At 39.9% G+C, this 21,175-nt stretch overlaps 2 protein-coding genes across 3 annotated transcripts; both read right to left on the bottom strand.

Annotated features, from left to right (window-relative positions):
* Window positions 1–4,620: 4,620 nt before the first annotated feature.
* On the bottom strand, window positions 4,621–9,654 carry crls1 (cardiolipin synthase 1). The gene is made up of 7 exons (XM_026355810.1): window positions 9,100–9,654; window positions 7,116–7,253; window positions 6,793–6,922; window positions 6,587–6,672; window positions 6,374–6,442; window positions 5,678–5,769; window positions 4,621–5,112 (listed from the first exon to the last, which is right to left on the bottom strand). The coding sequence occupies exons 1-7, from the start codon at window positions 9,508–9,510 to the stop codon at window positions 5,019–5,021; spliced, it is 1,020 nt and encodes a 339-aa protein (XP_026211595.1). The 5' UTR covers window positions 9,511–9,654; the 3' UTR covers window positions 4,621–5,018.
* Window positions 9,655–9,735: 81 nt separating this feature from the next.
* On the bottom strand, window positions 9,736–18,671 carry mcm8 (minichromosome maintenance 8 homologous recombination repair factor). 2 transcript variants are annotated; one of them, XR_003298607.1, is made up of 22 exons: window positions 18,534–18,671; window positions 17,617–17,933; window positions 17,320–17,385; window positions 17,126–17,208; window positions 16,804–16,953; window positions 16,472–16,569; window positions 16,186–16,384; window positions 15,920–16,005; window positions 15,573–15,718; window positions 15,366–15,440; window positions 15,099–15,237; window positions 14,817–14,847; window positions 14,508–14,645; window positions 14,251–14,311; window positions 14,079–14,159; window positions 13,664–13,859; window positions 13,356–13,569; window positions 13,061–13,270; window positions 12,715–12,791; window positions 11,287–11,476; window positions 10,582–10,971; window positions 9,736–10,241 (listed from the first exon to the last, which is right to left on the bottom strand). XR_003298607.1 is itself a non-coding variant. In XM_026355808.1 (21 exons), the coding sequence occupies exons 2-21, from the start codon at window positions 17,924–17,926 to the stop codon at window positions 10,879–10,881; spliced, it is 2,643 nt and encodes an 880-aa protein (XP_026211593.1). In that variant the 5' UTR covers window positions 17,927–17,933; window positions 18,534–18,671; the 3' UTR covers window positions 9,736–10,878. The 2 variants fall into 2 exon arrangements, 1 of the variants encoding a protein (XP_026211593.1); XM_026355808.1 differs by having other exon boundaries at window positions 9,736–10,971.
* Window positions 18,672–21,175: the final 2,504 nt, after the last annotated feature.

Here is a 21,175-nt window from a genome sequence, read left to right as displayed (position 1 = left end):
TCAGTGGAATAGAGAATAATCGTGTGATTTGCATGTTTGTCTTTGCTTCTCATTTCGAGGTAAAACCGTGTTAGATAAGCATCTTAAAGGGTTTGTTTACCCCCTCACTTGCTTCTAATGATGTCACCAGATCACAGTACAGCACATGGACAGTCTTCCTTCAAGAACTTGCTTTTTTAATTCGCTGCACACTGCGTTTACCGACAGAAACCTAATGACAGAAAAGCACACCGATGTTTCCCGACACACACAAACACGACTCAAGACACTCCTACTGCCCACACACTGGCACTCACACAAATGCACATACATAAACAGCCAAATGCATTAAAACACACACACACACGCATGCGCACACGCGCACACAGCCCAGCCTTCACCAGCAGATATCTGTGCTGGGAGCTTATATAAGGGAGAGTGGGAGGCTGAGAGCTATTTCAGGACTAGAAAAGACGAAAGTGTGCGTGTGCATGGCTATAGTACCCATATGGATTTGTATTGGTGCTGCTGCTGTGTGTGTAGGCCTGTTGTAAGGACTATAAGGACTCTGATTCAGTGGGTTTCATAACCAGTCAAGTTTGAAGTGAAGTTTGGCTCAGAACCTCTGGCAGCTCAGAGTCTTTGTGCCTACGATGCGCTCAGTCACACCCTGGAGCAGCCCGCACACACATTTAAAAGTCAACGATTTCACAAAGCTGCATAGCAACTGGAAAATGTCTTGTTGCTGTTGTAGCCACAGACACATCAAGTGCATCCAGATGTTGCTGCAGTAACATCTCCTGCCTCTCTCTCTGACAGGAGACTTTTTCAAAAGCCTTTTAATTGCAGACCTCCCCCCTCCCCCTTTCTATTAATCATGCTGCCCTCTCCTCCATCCCCAGAAAGATAAGGCCCAATTCTCACATCCACCAGGTTGGACACACCTAACGACCCAATTTAGGAGGTAGGAGGGGTGGCAGAGGTGTGACTATTACATCTTTTCACACCTTCCCCTTCATAGTCTCACCTAATTAACCTATTCAGACCAGGTGTAAAGTAAAACCAACCTGGAGGATAAATTTGTGGTCTAACTATCTCCAACTATCTTCAGACTAAAGAAGCTACTTGGATAAGTAGTGAAACGTTTCCACCTAAGGAGGAAGTCCAGTTGCCATGACTCAACTTCCAGATAACTTCAGCTGGATGACTCTTCACCGACATTTTACAGATGTGTAGGAACAAAAACACTTTCTAACAAAAGGGAAGTAGATATCCTAGATGTTATGAGCTACTTCAAATTAACAATGAGAAGCTGCTTTAAAAGGATAAAGTGAGCAGCAGCGTGCATTCAGACAGCAGCAGAAGGCTAACCATCAAGTACATGGTGTAAACAGCAGTGAAATAAAGTTTTTCTGATGGCTTGTCAATGAAGAGTCTAATCTAAGACGTTAAGCTTTCTTTAGTTCTGGAGGCGACAGGACTCTTCTCACTTGATTCTGGACCGACTGAAACTGTGAGCAGTAGCTGGGGGGCAGTGCTGATATAAGCATACTGATCCAAAGTTTGTCCTTGTTAGTGTGATTCAGTCTGTGGGTTCTGGAGAGCTGGGCTCTGAAGTGTGAAGGCACATTTGACTGCTCCCGCCTCCACCACTAAATCATCTGTATCAGCGTTAGAAGGACCTTTTGCTGCAGTACCTTTAAAAAAAGCAGCCTCATGTTCTCAAATCAAGGATGTTTTATCAGGTGTGCCTTGTTTAAAAAGAACAGGAGCACAGTAATGTTACACAAAAAATAAATGAACCACCCGATTAACAGAAAAATACGAAAATACGCATAAAAGACATTTAATAAATCCATTATCCTAATGGATGGAGAACTTGGAGAGAACCCATGCAGAGAACATGCCAATGCTGCACTAAGAGGCACCAGACCGACCTGAGAACTTAAACCCAGGTCCTCTGTGCTGAGAGGTGACAGAACCAACCACTACATCACCGTGCTGCATCTAAACAGCATTTAATTCCATTTTTGGTCAAACATCAACTTTCATCCTCCTCTGATTTCTTTTTGATGAAGTGAGAATGTTTGCCTGCAGCTTCTCTCACTCAGTTATGTGAAAATGACTAAAAGTGTTACTCTGATGGTGCTGCAGCCAGCAGATGATATTTTCTTAATACATTTAAATATGAACATGTTCAGAACAGGAAAACAAATAGCATTTCTGTGTTTCACTTACAAATTAACTGTATTTCTTGCTGTCGAACCAAGTTAGCAGCTCCTTTAAGGGTCAAACTGTAATTTTTATCACATTGATGTGAGATTTATTCACCCGTTTAGAATTTGAGTTACAAACATCCCTTTGTGTGCTTCTCACTTGAACAAGTAGTGCAGCATCAGTAACACTAATGATTAAGATTTAGTTGTCTAGTGTTAAGTCTGTTAAAAAAACGTGTCAACCAACGCTGTGTTAGAATTTGTTTGGCTATGTGTGCTGAGAAGTTTTATGCAGTTCAAGCAGCTGTGAAACATTACCAGTAATAAAATGTTACACAATCCAAATTTATATTAGTTTAACATGGTTTAAACACAGTGGCTTTAATAGGATAATATCTGGCACTGAGGCCACTTCTGCACCTTCCTGTCGAGTCTTTACACCTTTAGAAGTCTTCTTGTTTTCCATTTTAAATTGATAAACTTGCAATAACAAACAACTAATTTTGTCAGTGGAACTCTGGACTAATGTTTCCTATAGGCCTCTGTAGATATTACATTAAAAAGCTGAGACCCAGATGCTCAGTGCAGTTTGGGACCAGCTGTACGAAATCCATCCATCCATCCATCCTCTCATTTTACATTAAATCTCCATCAATGGCAGTCAATATTCATATCATAAGAAGAGTGGGCGTCATGAATGTAATTGTTGATTATCAGTTTTGGTAACACTTTAGATTACAGCTCTTAGCGAGAGCTCATACTGCTTAGTATAAAAACATGCACCCATTTTATTATTGCAGGATACAAGAGTAGGTTTGCTCTTAAAACCGTCTATTAACTACATGTTTCCTCAGGGACGTGGATAAGCCAGAATGATAGTGGAAGACTAAGACATGTTGGTTTGAAGGAGATCCTGTTTTACTTCTTCAATTCTGAGTTCAACAGACAAATTCTGTGGGGAAAAGGTCGAGGTTTCCATCCATGAACTGAAGCTGGACAGAAAGTGCATCATGCAGCAAAACAATGACCCTAAACACACAAGTCGTTTTACCAAAGAATGGTTAAAGCTGAAGAGATGTAATGTTTTTGAATCACGAGAGAGTTATTACCTTAATCTCATAGAAATGCTTAAACTTGGATAACTTTCCACAGTAAATGAGTGAAATACTTTGTTGTTGGTCTTATTCGATTAACTGGTTTCTTGTGTGAATCCAATTATTATAATTAAGAAAAGATTTTATTTTGCATCAAAGTTCTATAATAATAAAGGTTTGTGCTGGCATGAACAAAACTAAACAAACAAAAAAAGACTGTACATAAATAAAAGTTGTCAGTCAAGATCAAATATATCCCGATAAAGTAAAAATACACCACTGAGCTTGAAAAGAAGTGAAGGATTACATTTTTCTTTCAAGCTTTCATCTCTGAGGCTCCACTAATTAGTTTCCCAAACACTACTTGAGAAGCCTGTGGGGCATCATTCAGCAACTCCAAATTCTAAACTTCCAATTTATGTTATCAAGTATGGACTTAGGAAGTTAGTATCCCCTGAAAAAACAGTTAAAACAGTCGTTTAATGAGCGTACGCATCAATTTGTTCCTAGTGATGAATATCGCGTTTTAGAATGAGGCACTTTAAATTATTCAGAGAAGAGATAATGAGCAGACATCCCACACAAGGGCGCAAAAACAACTTCCACAAGCCTGGCAGTCATCGGCACACGGTTTGTAATGAAGCAGCATTACCCGAGTGGTGCAGAAAATTGCTGGCAAGTAAGTGGTGGAGTTGAAAAGGTTACGCAGACTCGTCCACCTCATGGAACTAGTTTTCTTGAGGGGGAACATAAGCAGCTGAATTAGATACAACTGCCAGAAGAGTTCAGCTAAAAAGGTCCGATAGCAGCTCACACTCTTCCCGAGACTCCACGTAACCTCTGGCTTTTTGGGTTTATTGATCCTGAGATTGGAAGAACTTCAAAAGTGTTGCAGCTCTTGTGGGTTTTTTTTAAATAACATAATATGGAACAGGGAAACACGCGGAATAGATAAGAGTACTGCAGCTGCAGGTAATGCTTTGTTGTTGTTTTTATTGCTGATTTAAGGGTCTGTGAGCAGTGTGTACAGTATTTATGCTAGATTTGACCCAAGGCATTGATTTTTATTTGGCCCTGCATAGATTAATGTAACTGGAAATATGTGTTGAGCATTAACAATGAATAATTTTTGTGGTTCTAGCATTAAGTTTTTAAATTTTAGGACCTAGAATTGCCAACTAAAACCGCAGCAGTGTCAGCAAATCAGCTAATTTTTATCCGCACACACACACACACACACACACACACACACACACACACACACACACACACACACACACACACACACACACACACACACACACACACACACACACACACACACACACACGTCAAAGCAGATTTTCTTTTTTAATCATAAATCATTGCTTTACAAAACTGACAATCATGTGACAATGATTGGGTTGGCATTACAACCTCTTGATTGAAAAAACTAAGAAAAAATAGAAGCTTTTGTCAGATCACATTTGTGTGAGGTGTGTGTGAGGGTGGACGCTTTATGTTTATGTTTGTTGTTTGTATCTGTGTGTATGTGCATCTAGTCCACAGCTAGTGGCACAGCTGCTTTCAGGCATTTCTGTAGTGTTGCAGTAAACCATCTGCGGCCTTCGTTGGTTGTCACAGCTACTTGGTTTCAGTGCTCCTGGCGGTCGTCCATCTGTCTGTCTGACTTCCACCATGGCAGTTCACTACTTTTGTTCTGCTTTCTGGGTATTTTCTGATGTGGCTGTCATTGTGATCTGTTGTTTAGCACCTGGACTGTCTTGCGGCCATAGTGCCAGTAGCTATAGCCAGATGCTGCTGTTGTCACTGCTGTGACATACCTGCAACAGAATACAGCAGATGACAAACTACAAATCAAACAACAGTTTCAGTGGCTAGTTATAACTGACTGAAGAAAGAATCCATTTGAATGCTATGTACTGAATTATTAAGACTGCTCATTTAAAGATTGTGCAATAAAACTGTGGGTCCAGCAGCCTAATGATTAAGACTCACTACATGTAAGTCTAATACCCATGTTCAGATTCCCATGTGCACCAACCACTGAGAGAAAGAAGTCACGTCAGTCAGTTCAACAGCCTGCCGAAGTCAATTTGTATAAAATGTAGGTTAATGTGACACAATAAAATGTTTGTCCTGAGTGTGATTTCTACTTCAACTCATGCCGAGTAGTAGATTGAAATGAGTCAGTGCACTTAACCTGGACACTCAGGAACAAACAGCGTTTATGTGCTTGACTGAGATGAATCCTTTTGTGTTCAGAAGCATGCTTTTTTGTATGTGTGGTGTGTAACCACTACGCTGGAAAATAAAATGACACTATGGATGTTAAGTTCAAGTGGATGAGTCAGGTGTGTGTATGCATATGCGACTTATGTGGTTTACCATAAGCACTGCAGCAGGACACTGTCTGTATACTGGAAGACTGGAGCAGCTAGAGAAGCTGCGACCAGTAAGAGCTGGATGGCTGTGTTCACCTAGTAAAAAATAAAAAACATACATGTCAGGACACTAAGAATAAGACATTAAACTTCCACATTTACAAACTGCTTCTCTAAGTGCTGAAGTTTGGTTCATTAGTTTTGGTAAAACCTGTTGCACAGGCGACAACTGTTGTGGCTGACTTGTAGCTATAACAGTAACCTTTCCTTGATTTTCCCACAGGGCTGTTTTCCACGTAGCCAAATGTATTAAATAAATTCATCAGAATCTGTGCTGAGCCATAAAGGAACATTATGACAGTGAATTTTAATGTGTTAATTTTTGCACAGCAGATTTTTGCATTCATGCTGCGTAGTTTAGCATTTCTGATATTGAGGACTCAGTATAAAGGCTACAGGCTTGTTGTAAGTGCAAAATATAAGGAGTTACTATTATCTCAGTGAATAAAATACCCACAAGCTGCTGTATTTATACACTTACTGCTAATCAAACAGGCTTTCATTAACTCACCATAATGACATAAACCAATGAATGTATGCACAATATGAAATGCATTATAACTATAGGTAATACAATTATAACCTTTTCTGTTCATAGCCCAGTGCACATCGAAAGAAGGATGTTATTCGTGCGTCTCACCTTGCTAAAGAGCGTGGGCTTGAGCTGTGCTGTGGTGTAGCAGGGGTTGAAAAACTTACTGAAGGTCACCTGGAGAGAATAACACAAAGGCAGTGTAAAGGACACCGATTTCCTTTCTATACATATAAGTGCTGTGGTTATCTAGAGTACATTAACTTCACTTCACAGGCCTTTTACTTAACAGTGTAAGAAATGTAATGTACTGTAACTCACCGGAGGAGGTACAGTCTTGTATCTGACCCAGAACACAGCAGCTATCAAGCCAATGTCTCTCAAAATAACTAGAGCTGTCAGTGGAGCTAGAACAGAGGAGAAATATACTTATATAATCTTGTTATAGTTTGTTATCACTAGAACGTCACATAAAATACAGCATTACATATTGAAATTAAATAACCACTGCACACATGGTCTATTACCTGGTATAAGTTCAGCGTAGGTGAGACTGACGTACAAAACACTGATGAGAATTTTATCAGCCAATGGGTCGAGAGCGCTGCCCAACGCCGACTTCTGAGTGGGCCACCTTCTGGCAATGTAACCATCCAACTGAGTTACAGAGAAAGAGCCAGAATGAGGGATGATCAATAATTTGATTTGAAGGTTTAAGCAGGATTATTATCCATAACATCCCGACTAAAGCGTGCATTAATGTAATGCTGTTCCAAAATCCAAAGTGCAACACAGATTTAATTTAAAGTGTCTGCCACTTTGATTGGTGTCCGAATAATATGTGTATTACCAGGTCGGTAGCTCCTGCGAGGGTGAACAGAGCCAGGCTGACGTCAAAGTTCTGCTGGATGATCAGGTAACCGAGGAATGGAGCAAGCAAAATCCGACACATACACAACAGGTTGGGGATTGTCCAGGGGTTTTCATACTGGGGAAAATCAGATTAAATATGTTTTGTTATATCATCGATCAACAGTCAAAATCAAAATACAACCAACAGGCTGATATCAGTATTAATATTAAAATACTCTGATGAGGTTTCTGCTCAATGTTTTTAAAGTTTGACAAAAAGACTGATATAGTAAAGTTACCTGTCGGCGCTCTCTGGAGGACAAACCATGTAACGGTGGAAGTAGTTTATAGTATAACTTTGTACTTTTACATGAATTGTTCACAGTTACAGTTAATATTTTATTTACCACTACTTAATTTATTTACTGCTACTTAATATACTTGAAGAGTTTACAAATGCATTGTTCAAAGTACCTTCAGGATTCACCATCACACATTTAAATGACATATACAATGCAATTTAATAATTAAAACTAACTGCAATCTCTCCTCTTCCCTCTCTCTTTTCCCTCTTCCTGTCTCTCTGTCGAGCTACACGTCATTCCACCCTTTGCCCTCTGGACCTGTCTGACTCGTCCTGATGCCCAACTTCTGGCTGGAGATCTCGTCGCCTGGATCCACCGTTTGCCCTTTGGGATGCGTTTGGAGACTGGATTGGTCACAAGCTACTATGATGTCGGTCCCGGCCTCGGCGGACGTCGGAAGCTGTTTCTTGGAGGTCTCGACTCAACGCTCGATAGTCAAGGAATGGAACAAGTCTGCCTGCAATAACTAACTGGACTCCATATTAACTTAAAAGACATTAACTGTTATACTGGACTGCTGCCTACACAGCATGTAATCACCCATATGAGGATGGGTTCCCTGTTGAGTCTGGTTCCTCTCAAGGTTTCTTCCTGTTGCCTTCTCAGGGAGTTTTTCCTTGCCACTGTCGCCCTCGGCTTGCTCATCAGGGACAATCACATTATTATGACTCATACACATACACTGTTCATGTACTGTTCTTTGGTTGTGTAAAGCTGCTTTGTGACAATGTCAATTGTAAAAAGCGCTCTACAAATAAAATTGAATTGAATTGAATTGAATTAATAACCGCTTCACAATCATTAATGATAATGACAATACCTAGAATGAATTAACAATTGCATTCATTTATTAGACACGTGTCATATTTCCATCTCTAGAGTATATAGATGTAACTTCCAATAATATCCTACCACAAAACATGATGTGGATATAATTAGGACTGAAAACTGATTTGTGGATTAATTAACTTAATAAAATAATATATTTCCTTCCATATACTAAATTTACATAAGATCAGATATGAGGAACGATCCAGTTTCAACCTTTTTGCTAAAACCACTTACAGAAAAGACTTTTATAAGTAATTTTACTGCCAGCAGCACATTTTAGTTGTTTTTAATACAACTTCAAGAAAAGTGAAATTGACAACAGCATTAAGTCAATAATAAAACTTCTGCTTTGTGTATTTTAGTACATTATAAGATACACTATAATAATAGTGATGGTGGAAGACAATGTTTTATTTAAGTAGCACTACCACAGCCTGCATTCAACAGGTTACTTCAGTAAATGTATTACTAGCTAAATATACTTGCAAAAGTACTTGATGTGCAGAGTGACTGAAGTTGGGAATAAGGTACAGTGACCATGAGTACATGAGTACATGAGTACATCTTAACCTCCATGTCATCATTTACTTATCAACTGGATTATTAGTACCTGATAAATGTGATGTAGAATCTCACAAAGCATCATTAGAAGAAGATACTGAAACATAAACATCCTCCATCACTGTGACCCATGACGATCTTGTACAGCTACAGATCTTTATACTTCTACTACTACTAGTAGTAGTACTACTTGTACTACTTGTACTGCTCCTGCTGCACACTCACCAGCTCTTTGAACTGGAACAGTCCGTGTCCCGGTACCGTACTGCCCTCAGCCCGCTTCTCTTCCGGGGTCTTGTCCGGTGTGTCCTGGCTCTTTCCGCTGCACAGCCCTCGGACCTTCGGGGACAGCAGAGACCGGAAACCGGCCGCGGGCCACTGCTGACCTCCACGGTACCGATGCACGGGTCCCTTCTCGTGCCAGTCTGTCGGGTTGACCTGCCACGCCACGCGGCCGCCCGTTCCCGCGGACCTGAAGAGCCACGAGCCGCTCACCTGAGACGGTTTAAGCCACGCGCACTCCGTGACAGGTGTGTGTCTGCTCCGCCATGACGCAGGCTCGAGCCAACACACGGGCGCGCGGACAGCGGCTGCGTTGCGGCACAGCGGCGCGCGAACCCTCCCAAAACACATCATCTTCTTCACGAGCCCTCCGTTACCGGCCTGCTGGTCTCGTGCGGCCCGTGCCCGGTGTCACCATGGAGCCTGACGGTGTGACCGGCGGAGACGACGGGAGCGCAGCTGCACGCAGCAGGCCGCCGCCATGTTGCCGGAAACCGATTCGACGCACGACGTCGCAAAATCGCCGGAGCTTCTGTTTTGAAAGAAGAAGAAGAAGAAGAAGAAGAAGCGAGATGTTGTAGTTCAGACTAATGCTTAAGTTGATTTTAGCTTATTAAAAGTTGTTCTAACGGTGTAAAAACAGAATTAAAATGCTGTTTTTTACAGAAAAATATAAATAATTTATTAACTGAATGTTTTCTCCATTCAAATACAGATTTGAGAAGATAAGTGTTCATCAAATTCAATTTAAACTTAACAGCAAATAATAAAGAGTCCAGAGAAAATGTTACCATTCGATAATAATGTTGCATTTATTTATATTATTACTGTTATTACTGCTGTTGTTTAGTAGGCTTTTAGACAATGTCAGATACTTTAGAGACTGAATTGGATAAGAAACAACCTCAGTGGGAGAATTTGAATTGTGTGAACATCAGCAGAAACATAAACTGCTCTAAAGACTGAGCACAAGCTGGAAGCAAATGATCTTTATCAAGCTACTTAAGACCTAAACAAATATGTACGCTCTGTATAACTCCTGGATGTGGTAGATGAACTTGAACATATTCCTAGTAGAAAAACACCTGCACAGAAAACAAATGGTATTAAAAAAACATAGCACAGTTTGAAATAGTCTGTGTGTGTAGTGAATATTAGCTCAAAACAGACTTTTAAGCTAATTTTTTTTAAATTCTGAAATTCTTTTCCATCTTCATTAAGATAATAGTATATGTGGCACAACACATCATGAAGAGAAACAGATTACTTTTGGTTAAAGTCTTGAGTAACACCTAAAGTCCAAGTTAACCAATATAATTAAAACCAAATCCCAGTAGTGTCTATCCATTTTTACATTGAAGCCTTGTGTTTAAATAAATACTGACTGTTTCAGAAATGTGTGTGTACTGCAGTAAAATTCTTTACTTCCTCTTTTTAGCAGGAAGCTTGTGTTCATTCAGGAAACTGTGGCTGTTCTGAGGTCCTGCAGAAAGATGCTGTCTTTGAGGTTTCAGTCGTTATATGATCTGTCCTGTCTGTCAGCTGTTGATGTTGTTACAGATTCCTCATTGGTGGTGGTTGGTGGTTTGGTGAAAGTGGCCTGGAAAAGGGACTCCATTTCATGTTTTCTCTTTCTGTAGAATACCATTCTGATCTTGTGGCGAGGTCTGCAGGTGGGAGCAGATGTGTATTCTGAGTCTGTTGTACAGTATGTGTCAGTGATCAAACTGTCTGCAGCTGGTACAGCTTGGCTCCTTTCTTCAACAGGAAACCCTGCTCATTCAGAGAACTCACTAGACCTTCAAAATCCATCACCTGGAAGCAATAATAACAAAGATATGAATTACTATGAACAGTTTGTGTTGAGGCACTAACAGAAGTCTAAATACAAAAAGTAAGTTCTGTGTTACTTTGAGAGTAAAAACACTCCCAACAGCTGACCATTTTCTAAAGCAAAAGTTAACCAGTGCTGACGAGACAAGGAACCAAAAGTTCTGTCTGTTTTAACCGAGACAGTTTCTCTTTCTGAGTTAGCTTCATACCTTCTTTGTTTTAAAGGCTTTTCAGTTTAACACGTTTCTGTTTTCCTAAGACGTTGTTCCCAATTCCAATGCATCTGAATGCCTTTACCTTAATGTTCAGTCTGTCAGCCATAGATCGAAGCATCTGTATGTCAAACTGCTTCTGATTGGTCCTCTGTGCGTGCAAGTGCAGTGCGTTGACCAGTCGTTTTGCAGCACTGCGTTGACTCATGCCTGATCCAAGCTGAGAGCGCTCAAAGTCCAGATTGCCTAGACCATCTGAATATGTATCAGCCAGACTGCAGAACAAAACCAACCACACACACACACACACACACACACAAAGTGGGAGAGAGAAATTCACTCATCTGAAATCCAAAAGGCAACAAGGCAAAGTCAAACTGATGACAGAACCGATAACCTTCATCACTAATAAACTATCAGTTCTGTGCTTTTTTAAATTCTGCAGTCCTGCTCACCATTATTATTATTTAATCAGGATTTTCTTAAATAAAGTAATTTAACAGAGAATTTGTTGTTACATGTTACATTTCATAGAAGAAGCAGAAACAGTGGGATGAGCAATAGTAAGGGCACTCCTCCTTATTTTTTTGGATGTTATGGATCCTCCACAATGCTCAACTGTTCTTTTTCTTAAAAGCTTCATTGCATCGTCTGTAAACAATGATGGCATGCAATGCCAAAAAGCTTTCCTAGGACTGTAGTTTGTTCACAGTTTCTTTGGCAAAGATCAGTCGTTCCTTTTTATGTCTTTTCTTTAGCAATGTATCTTTCTTGGCCTTCACCCATAAAACTCCGCTTGGTGTAGTGTGAGTTTTCTCCTTCCCTCATGTTCAGGGAGGTTCTTGACAGTTTCATGCTTGGCCAGCTTCTTAATAACATTGCACACTGTTGAAACAAGGATATCAAGGTCTTTAGAGATGGACTTATACCCTTTGGAGGTTTGTGTTATTAATAATAGCATTTCTGATGTCCTCAGACAACTCCTTAGTCTTCACCATTGTAACAAATTAAATTGTTGTTCATTCTCATTTGTATCAAACACGAGTTCTCTGTTTCATTTGATTAATGTTTTTAAGGGATATTCCACATTATGTACTTAAATTTCATGAGTGCCAATAATGGTACAGGAGCAGAACTGTACATAGTATGCCCCTGTATTAATGGAAATATCAAGTTTTTCCTATGGTCTTTTAGAGGAATTAAATGAGATGAACAGCTAAATCGGACAAATTTTACACGAAACGTGTAATCACTTGAATTATCAATTTATTGTCACAATAAGGTTTCTATATTTTGATAAATGATTGAAATGAAAGATTATTTTATCATTAAACATGCCAGAAATAGTGGATTTTCTTGGGGAGTTTTTTGAGGCTGTCACAAAACAGAGTGACAATGACTACATCACCTTTACAAAACTGTGATGGCCATTTGTCTGTATTTTCTGACCAAACACACTGATTACATGTGTTAGTTGGAACCCTGTTACATGCAAAAATCCCTGTAGTATCACCTGTGTTTCATGATCTCTACGACGTCGTCAGCGTCACTCTTGGTGGCCGTCTCTCTGAGCTCCAACCTGGCTCTTGCCTGCACAAAAACACAGGAAAATCATCAACTTTTGAGTAGGCTGACACAACGATATATGTCATGTCTTCATCTTTCACATGCAGATACGATAAAATAAGATCACCGCCCTGTATGTGCGAGAATTGGGTTCTAATCCCGGCTGTGGCCTAGCTCCAGTAGGCTAGACCTACTTACGCTTACCCGGCTTTGCCTTGTACCTGTTAGTCGCTTTGAATAAAAGCATCTGATAAATGACTAAAATGTAAAAAACGTAACATACAGAACCCTACCTCAGTTAGTCTAATTAAAGACTCAAGCTGTCTTGTAGTGATAGGTGTGGCATCAGCAGAATGTGCCTGGGATCTTAGTGAAAGGTAGAAGTCCTGAAGAGTTTGTGCTGCTTCAGGGGAGAGTATGGGATGGACATACTGACGGGCATAGCTGATGTACTTCCTTAACAAGCATGCTGGAATGGCATCCACCATTTCACCTGCAGGGACCTTGTCACAGATAAACAACATGCATAAATGGTAATACATTTTTTGACAAATATCACTTCTACTTAGGTACATGCCGTTTTTTTACCTGCAGGCGTTCAGACAGTGGCATGTCTGAGTGTTCCAGTAGGATGGATGTCTCAAAGTCACTGTTGGTTCTGGTAACTACCGCACTGCTGGTTCTGCCTCTTCCTGCCCTGTTTGCCATGACATGTTCTGACAGGCGGCGGTCATGTGACTCATCTGGGATGTCCAGAAGGAGGAAGACAACATCGAAGCGAGAAAGAAGAGCTGAGCCCATCCTAAAGACATAAATAAACAACTGTAAACAAATTTACACAGAAATTTCATTTACTTTGGAATTGCTAAAATAAATTACATACTGAGCTAACTTACTTGAGATTTTCAGAGACAGTCTTGCCTCTGTTGTAATGTCCTCCAATGGGGTTTGCAGCAGCTATGACTGAGGTTCTAGCTGGCAGTGAGGACACTATTCCGGCCTTGGCCAGGCTCACAGACTGCTGCTCCATGGCTTCTAACAGAGCCTGCTGCTGGTTTCCTAACTTATCAAATTCATCAATACAGCACAGACCTAAAAAAAACAGACAGAAAATAAAAGTCCAATGAGAGAGAAAGACAATAAAGTACCGCAAGAGAAACTAACAAGAGTCTCAGCAATACTGAAGAGGTATGAGCTTATTAATTCTAAAATGATTACCTCAATTCCATTACATTAAATCCATACAGATTAAATGCATATACAACAGGCATAAGCACACCTTTAAACCAGTGTTTCCATTTTCATTCTTACCTTGGTCAGCCAGCACCAAGGCTCCAGCTTCGAGAGCATAGTCTCCAGTTCCTGCATCTCGGGATAAGCTCACTGTTAGTCCTAAAAAAATTAATAAAAACAAACAAATACTGCTAAATTCCATCAGCTTATATAAGATGATATTGAAGGAGTAGTACTTAAGACTATTTACCTGTTGTGCTTGTGCTGTTGCCACATACATAAATCCCTCTGGGAGCCACATTACACACTGCCTACACAGATAGCAACACAAACACATGTCACATGCTCATATTTAAACAGTAAGTTTACATTTAATATCATACCACCCAAATATTGTAAAGAACAACAAATCACAGCTTCAAAAGGTAAATGGATATTACAACCACAGATAATGGCAGTGATACACACGTCCTTGATATCTTAACAGATTTTATTACTCACTGTTACCTGTAACATTTGACTCTTGCCCAGTCCAGGGTCTCCCACCATCAGGATGTGTGGGTCTCCTCTCACTGGGACACTGTTCTTGCCTGTATGTTTCTGTCTGCCTCCAAATAATGCTAAAGCTAGAGCAGCTTTCACAAGCTAAGGACACACAAAAATATGGGATGGTGGAGTTTTGACTCTTGATAAATCAAGATGAAAAAAAATATTTATATACCACATGCAAATGCTAATGGTGTATTACACCAAATTTTAAGAATCCCCCTGTGACCTGTGAGAAATAAGGTGTACAGTAGCAACTGCTCAACTCACCAGATGGCCATAAATGACAGGACACAAAGAGCTAGAAGATGGGAGAAGAGAGACAGCACAGTGTTAAAACTCTAGCACTCTAGATTGATGGGTTACTTAGGTCAAATTTGCTTTGCAGCTTTCAGAAAAAATTATACCTCAATTAACGAAAAACTTGAAAAATCAAAAGTTGAAAGTAATATTTATCTGGCACAAGATAAAGATATCAGTGCTGGATTTTATTGTATTGTGTTGCAGCTACTAATTTAAAACATGTAATATAGTAGGAAATAAATATCTTACTGTACTATAAGCCTAAGCAGGTCGGGCTGTGACTGGATCTCCTGGATGGCATACAGCTCCTTCAAACTGAACTCCTCCCCTGCAGAATGATCTTCTAGTGACCCTCTAGGTCCCTGACCCCCTGATTTGGACTGCTGACCTAAACATTAAGAAGAAATAACTCCTTACTGCTATATATTATATTAAATAATATAGCTGCTCTACATAATACCAGACTGACTTAAAAACAAACAAACAACAACAACAACAACAACAAAAAAACATTACCTTTACTATTACTGACTGAAGTGGCGTCAAGGTAAAGGAGAAACATACACTGATCCTTATTGCCTCGTGAAGTCCCTGCAAGAATTTGAATACTTTAGACTCTAATATTAATAGATTTAACATATCACTAATTTCCACTAAAGACTAAGTTTTCTCCAACTATAACCTCCCATCCCCATTAGCATGTGTGAGATGGAGAGTTTGTACCATCGTTGGTAACTCTAACTATCCCTGTCACAGTAACAGTGTCTCCAGGGACGCAGCTGTCGCACAGGTCAGAGGTCAGGTGACACTCCACAGTGCGTGGGATTCGTCCAGTCTCCCTCTGCTCTCCGCCCATCAACTCCTGCACCCTGAAGTAGCAAAAAAACAAAACAAACAAACAACAAACAAATGTTGGTAATGGTGATTCAGGATGAAAAACATAAATCCCATAATTCAGTCAATGGCCACCAGAATTCTTTGAAAGTCTTGAAATGTCAAATTATGGTTTATTCTGTTTTCACAGAGGGCTAGAGACCATTGGTCACTAAATATTCACATGATATACTTACTTGATGATCTGCCAATCAACAGTATGTGTAAGAGGAGAACTTCGGCTAGGAGCGAAGGAACGACTGCGACATTCAGGCTGGATGCACTTCGTGAATAAAACGAGACATGTTTCCGTTTTGTGTGAAAATGCGGTCGATATCTTAGTTAAAGTAAAGTTCTCAGAGATTGTTACTTATGTCTATTGAAGGGCATTACTCGTGTATTCCAAATTGTGCAGATGCAGCAAAAAAGTAAGCTCTTAATGTATGAATGTGGGCATACATACCTTGGTAGGTGTTGCATATTTTCCATGCTGTAGTGGCAGAGACAGTATGTTTGAGCAGGCCAGACACCTGAAGGCCATCCTGGTACAGAAAGGTCTGATGTTGCTAACTCTGACCACTGTTCCCTTCACACAAACCAGTCGCCCAAACACACTGGCACGCAACATCCGCAATGGAGTCAACGGTTCATAGTTATACAGCCTGTAGATGAATTTCACAAAAAAGGTCATTCATTCATGGTCAGCAGAGTCAAGTAAATAACTAATTGTGCATCACTACGTGCATTACCTTGCACTAATGTGAGGGATGTTGATGATTGGGGTAGCTACAGGAAGCTCTTCCCCTTGCAGCTCAGCAGCCTGTTTCTCCAAATCTACCGTCAACACCTAAAAGCACACACATATTGGGAGACAGAGCCATGCTTCGCGTCTTTTAGATTTTACCAATTTAAATTTCAGTTCTTTTTTTTTTATTATAGAAACTTGCCAATAATAACATATAATGTGAAAAATAACATGTCAAGAATTGAAGAAAGGACTTAATAAAAAGAGTTATGTGTTTTATAAGTTCTACAAGACTGTCTATGACAACATATGTGTAGTAGCGACTCTTGTGTGTACCTGATGAATAGCCACTCCCAAACAGTTCAGTATCAACTCAGGCTGTTCTTTTAGCTCTGTGGTCAGGTCAGGAAGTGCATAACGCACAGTCCTGTCTCCAATCAAATCTGCATAATCAACCAGGACACTGCCCTGACGCTCAATCTCATCCTATACACAAACACATCAAAACCATCCTTTTAACACATGAAACATTTCTTCATGTATGAATCAACATTTAAAAACAAACAAATAAACAACAAAAAAACATGTCACATACAGATATTATATTGAAAGATAGCAACCTTTGCAGAAAGCTACACAAGCACACAGACAGACTGACCTTGTCATACAGGTGAATCTTGGAGGTGAAATATTTCTCAAACACTTTGATTTTCGCCACACTAGGTGAGCTCTCTATGAAGCCTGGACATAAAATGATATATTAAGACCTCCCTGACAACCATGCAGTCCCCGCAACAATGTTTACATTGCATTATCCCCATGTGGAGCTGAGCTATAAATACGCAAATGTACCTTCTGTGAAGTACAGAGCCCATCCTTTGTATGGACACATTATATCCAGGGTAGCCTGAAAAAAGGCTGGAGAGAAAGATGGGCAGTCAGAAGTGCAGAATTATAATTCTAAATTTTATATATAATATAATTCTGCATTCTCAACATATTTGAATTATGAATTATAATTCACAATTCTGCACAACAACTTGTTTAAGAACCAGTCAGCATGGAGAAGAACATATTTTTTAAAATTGCATTTCTTTATTTAGATTTATTGAAAATATAAAATAAAACAGAAAAGCAAATGGAGCTCACCTCTCTGAGTGCTGGCAGTATGATTTCCTGATCCTCCTCCTCTATGATCACCAATACCTCTCCACCCTCTTCCTCCTGATCCAGAACCTCTTCCTCCTCCTGTTGCTCCTCCTCCTCTCCATGGTCTCCTCCATCCTCCTCCTCTCCATCCATTACCTTGCCCTCTCCATCCTCCCCCGCCTCCTCTCCATCCATTACCTTGCCCTCTCCATCCTCCCCCACCTCCTCTCCATCCATTACCACGACTTCCTCCTCCTCCTCCTCCTCTCCCACCCCTGCATGAACCTCTTCTGGATCCCTCTCCGCTCATTCCTTTCCTAAGACAAAGCATAAAGGAGGATCAATCAGAAGAGTTTGTGAGGGTGACAGCAAAGTACAAAGAGGTATTAGAGTTGTTTTATTCATCTGCTACATTTATTTTACCAGACCAGTCACTGTTCATACGCACTGTCCCAACAAACTGTACCAAACTCCATTAAAAAAACAGGAGAATTTGGTGTCACCGACTTATGAACAAAAATGTCCACCCGATTTAAAGTCTCTGAACAACAACACAAACATCTTTACATTTCGGCGCCCAAATGATCTAATGGCCAACAGCACTTAATTCGTTACTAGAGAGATTACTAGTTAAGGTTAGCTGACATTAACTTAACAACGTTAGTTAGTATAGTCAGCGTTTTCAGTTACGTACTTTTCGCTACCTCTCCCAATACACGAGGAATGATAAACAACGCACAAACATTATGTTTAGTTAAACACATTGGTATACAGTAATGTAGTAATATGTCGTAAACCATGCTAACGTTACTCTTGTTAACTTTAGCTAGCTAACGTTAACTGTTTGTCTTTTAACGTTAAGTTTCACAGAACGCTCTGTAGAAACCCTATAAATGAAACGCTGGTATAGTACAAACCTTTCGTTTCTTTCGAGTGAGTACTTGTCAAAATTCGGGTACAGACATTTACAAAAAACCGAACCTTAACTCATATTTGTCTTAAACTGTTGATGTTGACATTTAGCAAACTGTCAAAGTTCCCTCCACTGACGTCACGTTTCTTCTTCTGTTGCTTCATTAGCAGCGTCCAGACTCTCGGGGGTTTTACCGCCCCCACAGGACAATAAAGAAACTACAGACAACGCCAGTTCTCAAATAAATTCATATTACAGGTTGTTTTTCTCTGAGATTCATGGAAAAATAATTTCACCATTTCATTCGCTGAACATAGCAGAAAGGTTTTAGATAACCTAAAGATAATTAAATTAGGATTAAGGTTTATTAGCAACAGAACCGTCCAAACCCTGCCTTTATATTGTAAATGTTAAATGTTCTTTCCACTTGTCTTACAGCAATGGGTTTATTGTAGTCTATTTAATTTAATAAAGGTTATGGGTGTATGGGTGGTGTGATGCTGACACTCTTCTTGGCACATTTTCATCTGTACAATAATGGGAAAAAAGACTCTTAAGTAGAGGGAAGTCTAACGAACCATTTTAAAATATTTATAATGTTTATAATACTCCTCAGCAGATGTTTCCACAGTGCTCTGTCACCATCCTCTGGATAATTTGTGTCATTACAGTTGTTGAACACTTCCTCAACAGTTAACACAGAATAGTCCACACACTTCTTTTGTGTTCATGTCGGTTTTCATTCACACACGAACAGTAAACTCACAAATCAGGAGCTGATGATTTGAATTTTAGTGGTTCATTTAATCACTGGCAGTGCAACAGTTAAACAAGTGATGTTCATGGGTTGTTGTAGTCGGCCTGTTGTGCAGTATCTGGTATTTTAGTAGTTGTACAGTAGTGAAAGCAAATCATAAGGGTGCATTCACACATGCACGAGAACAGGTACATGTGCAAAATCACAGATTCCCCACAGTGAAGACTGTAGAAGGAAATAAAGCTCTTAACCCTACACAAACCTGCCTGTGTTTCTACAATAGCCAAGACTCTCTATTTACATAAATAGATTCAAAAATACCTGAAATTGCTTCACACAAAGGTAAATGGATGAAAGCTCTCACTAGCACTCTCAGTGGAGTGGTTTGGAGGGGACAGAAAGACAGAACGAACAAGGAGAAAAATCAATACTTGAACTACTGTGGCCTGGAGTAGTTAGTGGTAATAGCAAAGGGCTGAGAGGGATGGATGGACACACACACACACACTCACTCACTCAAGTAAAAGAAGACAGATAGTGAAGCAGGTGGTTGGAAAGGTCAAAAACAGCTCTAGTGAGGGAAGCAGACAGAGAAATAAAGACAGAGTGACACATAAGATTCCTAATTCTCCTCTATTAACATCTTCATTTCACTGAGAATTGAAATAATGCATCTTCCACTTTATGTGTGTGTGTATGTGTGTGTGTCCAGTCCCATCTCTGCATGCTCTTGATTTGATAACTGATGAAAGAAAGCTTAACCACCAACAATCACTGCAGCGCGATGAAATGACGAGAAGCCACTCAGCAAGGCATTCGCAGTAGGCTCTAGTGAATCAATCAACAGCAAGTCTCACAAGATCGATGCAAAGTAGAAGAGGTCAAAGTTAAGTAGGTGCTGAATCCTGCTGCGACATGACAAGTATTGAGCTGAGTATTGATATGTTTTAAATGAGTCTGGGTGTCAGGGAGATCTTCTATTTTGGATGTTCTGCCACTTCCTGTTTGGCTATTACTACTATTCAATCGGTTTGTCACCTGGAGTTTTAGATTGTTATGGAGCTAATGCCTCCACTGATTTAACTTTATAATGATTCATATCATGTATAGTTTCATGTGATGCCACATATCTGACTGTTTGTGTGCAGGACCATGCTGTCAAATCACCAAATACTCCTACATATTGTTAGATGTATGCTTTAGCACCAGGTGATCTTGTACAATACTTGGTTATGTTGTGGACACAGTCCCCTGAGATTGTTCATTTTAATATTTAATAATAATATTTAATATAATATTTTAAGTTTAATAACCTTGCAATGACGCCTCCCCACAAGTTATGCGTTGCACAATGATCAACTCTGTAGGAGACCAGCACAGGTTGACGCCGATCGCCACCCGTTAACTGTGGAGAGAAATTGAGCTGTCAAACCTTTGTCTTCTTTGTTTTTAACAACTCCCTCTGTGGCAAATCCTATATTTGGAAACATACTGAGAGATGTTGTCTGGGACTGTGCAGAAAACAATCAGAAAGGATTTATTCATAAAAACGAAGGATAAAGTTCATTCCTGATGTTGCTGAAAACCATCTGAGTTCATTTCACGTTTACTACAGTACTATACGTTTATTTAATCCCTTTAAATTGGGAGCCTGCAGGCTAAATACCAACATGATCAAATGCAGTTATAAGAGAAAAGCTGGCAGCTTCACCAGGAGGACACAAAAAACAGCTTCTCTACTTGAATCTGCACTAGTCAGTATTCTTATCAACTATGGATTAAACCACTGTCTATAATCTGACTGCTGTTGCTTGTAGCAGCAAAGCTACACAGAATTATCACCAGCTTCGTAATTCCAGCCTCTGAGGTCTTTTTCATTGATGTTATGT

The sequence above is a fragment of the Anabas testudineus genome, chromosome 15 (assembly GCF_900324465.2).
Source record: "Anabas testudineus chromosome 15, fAnaTes1.2, whole genome shotgun sequence".
In the NCBI taxonomy this organism is placed as follows: domain Eukaryota; kingdom Metazoa; phylum Chordata; class Actinopteri; order Anabantiformes; family Anabantidae; genus Anabas; species Anabas testudineus.
Note: the sequence above shows the minus strand (reverse complement) of the source record. Positions and strands in the feature narration are given on the sequence as shown.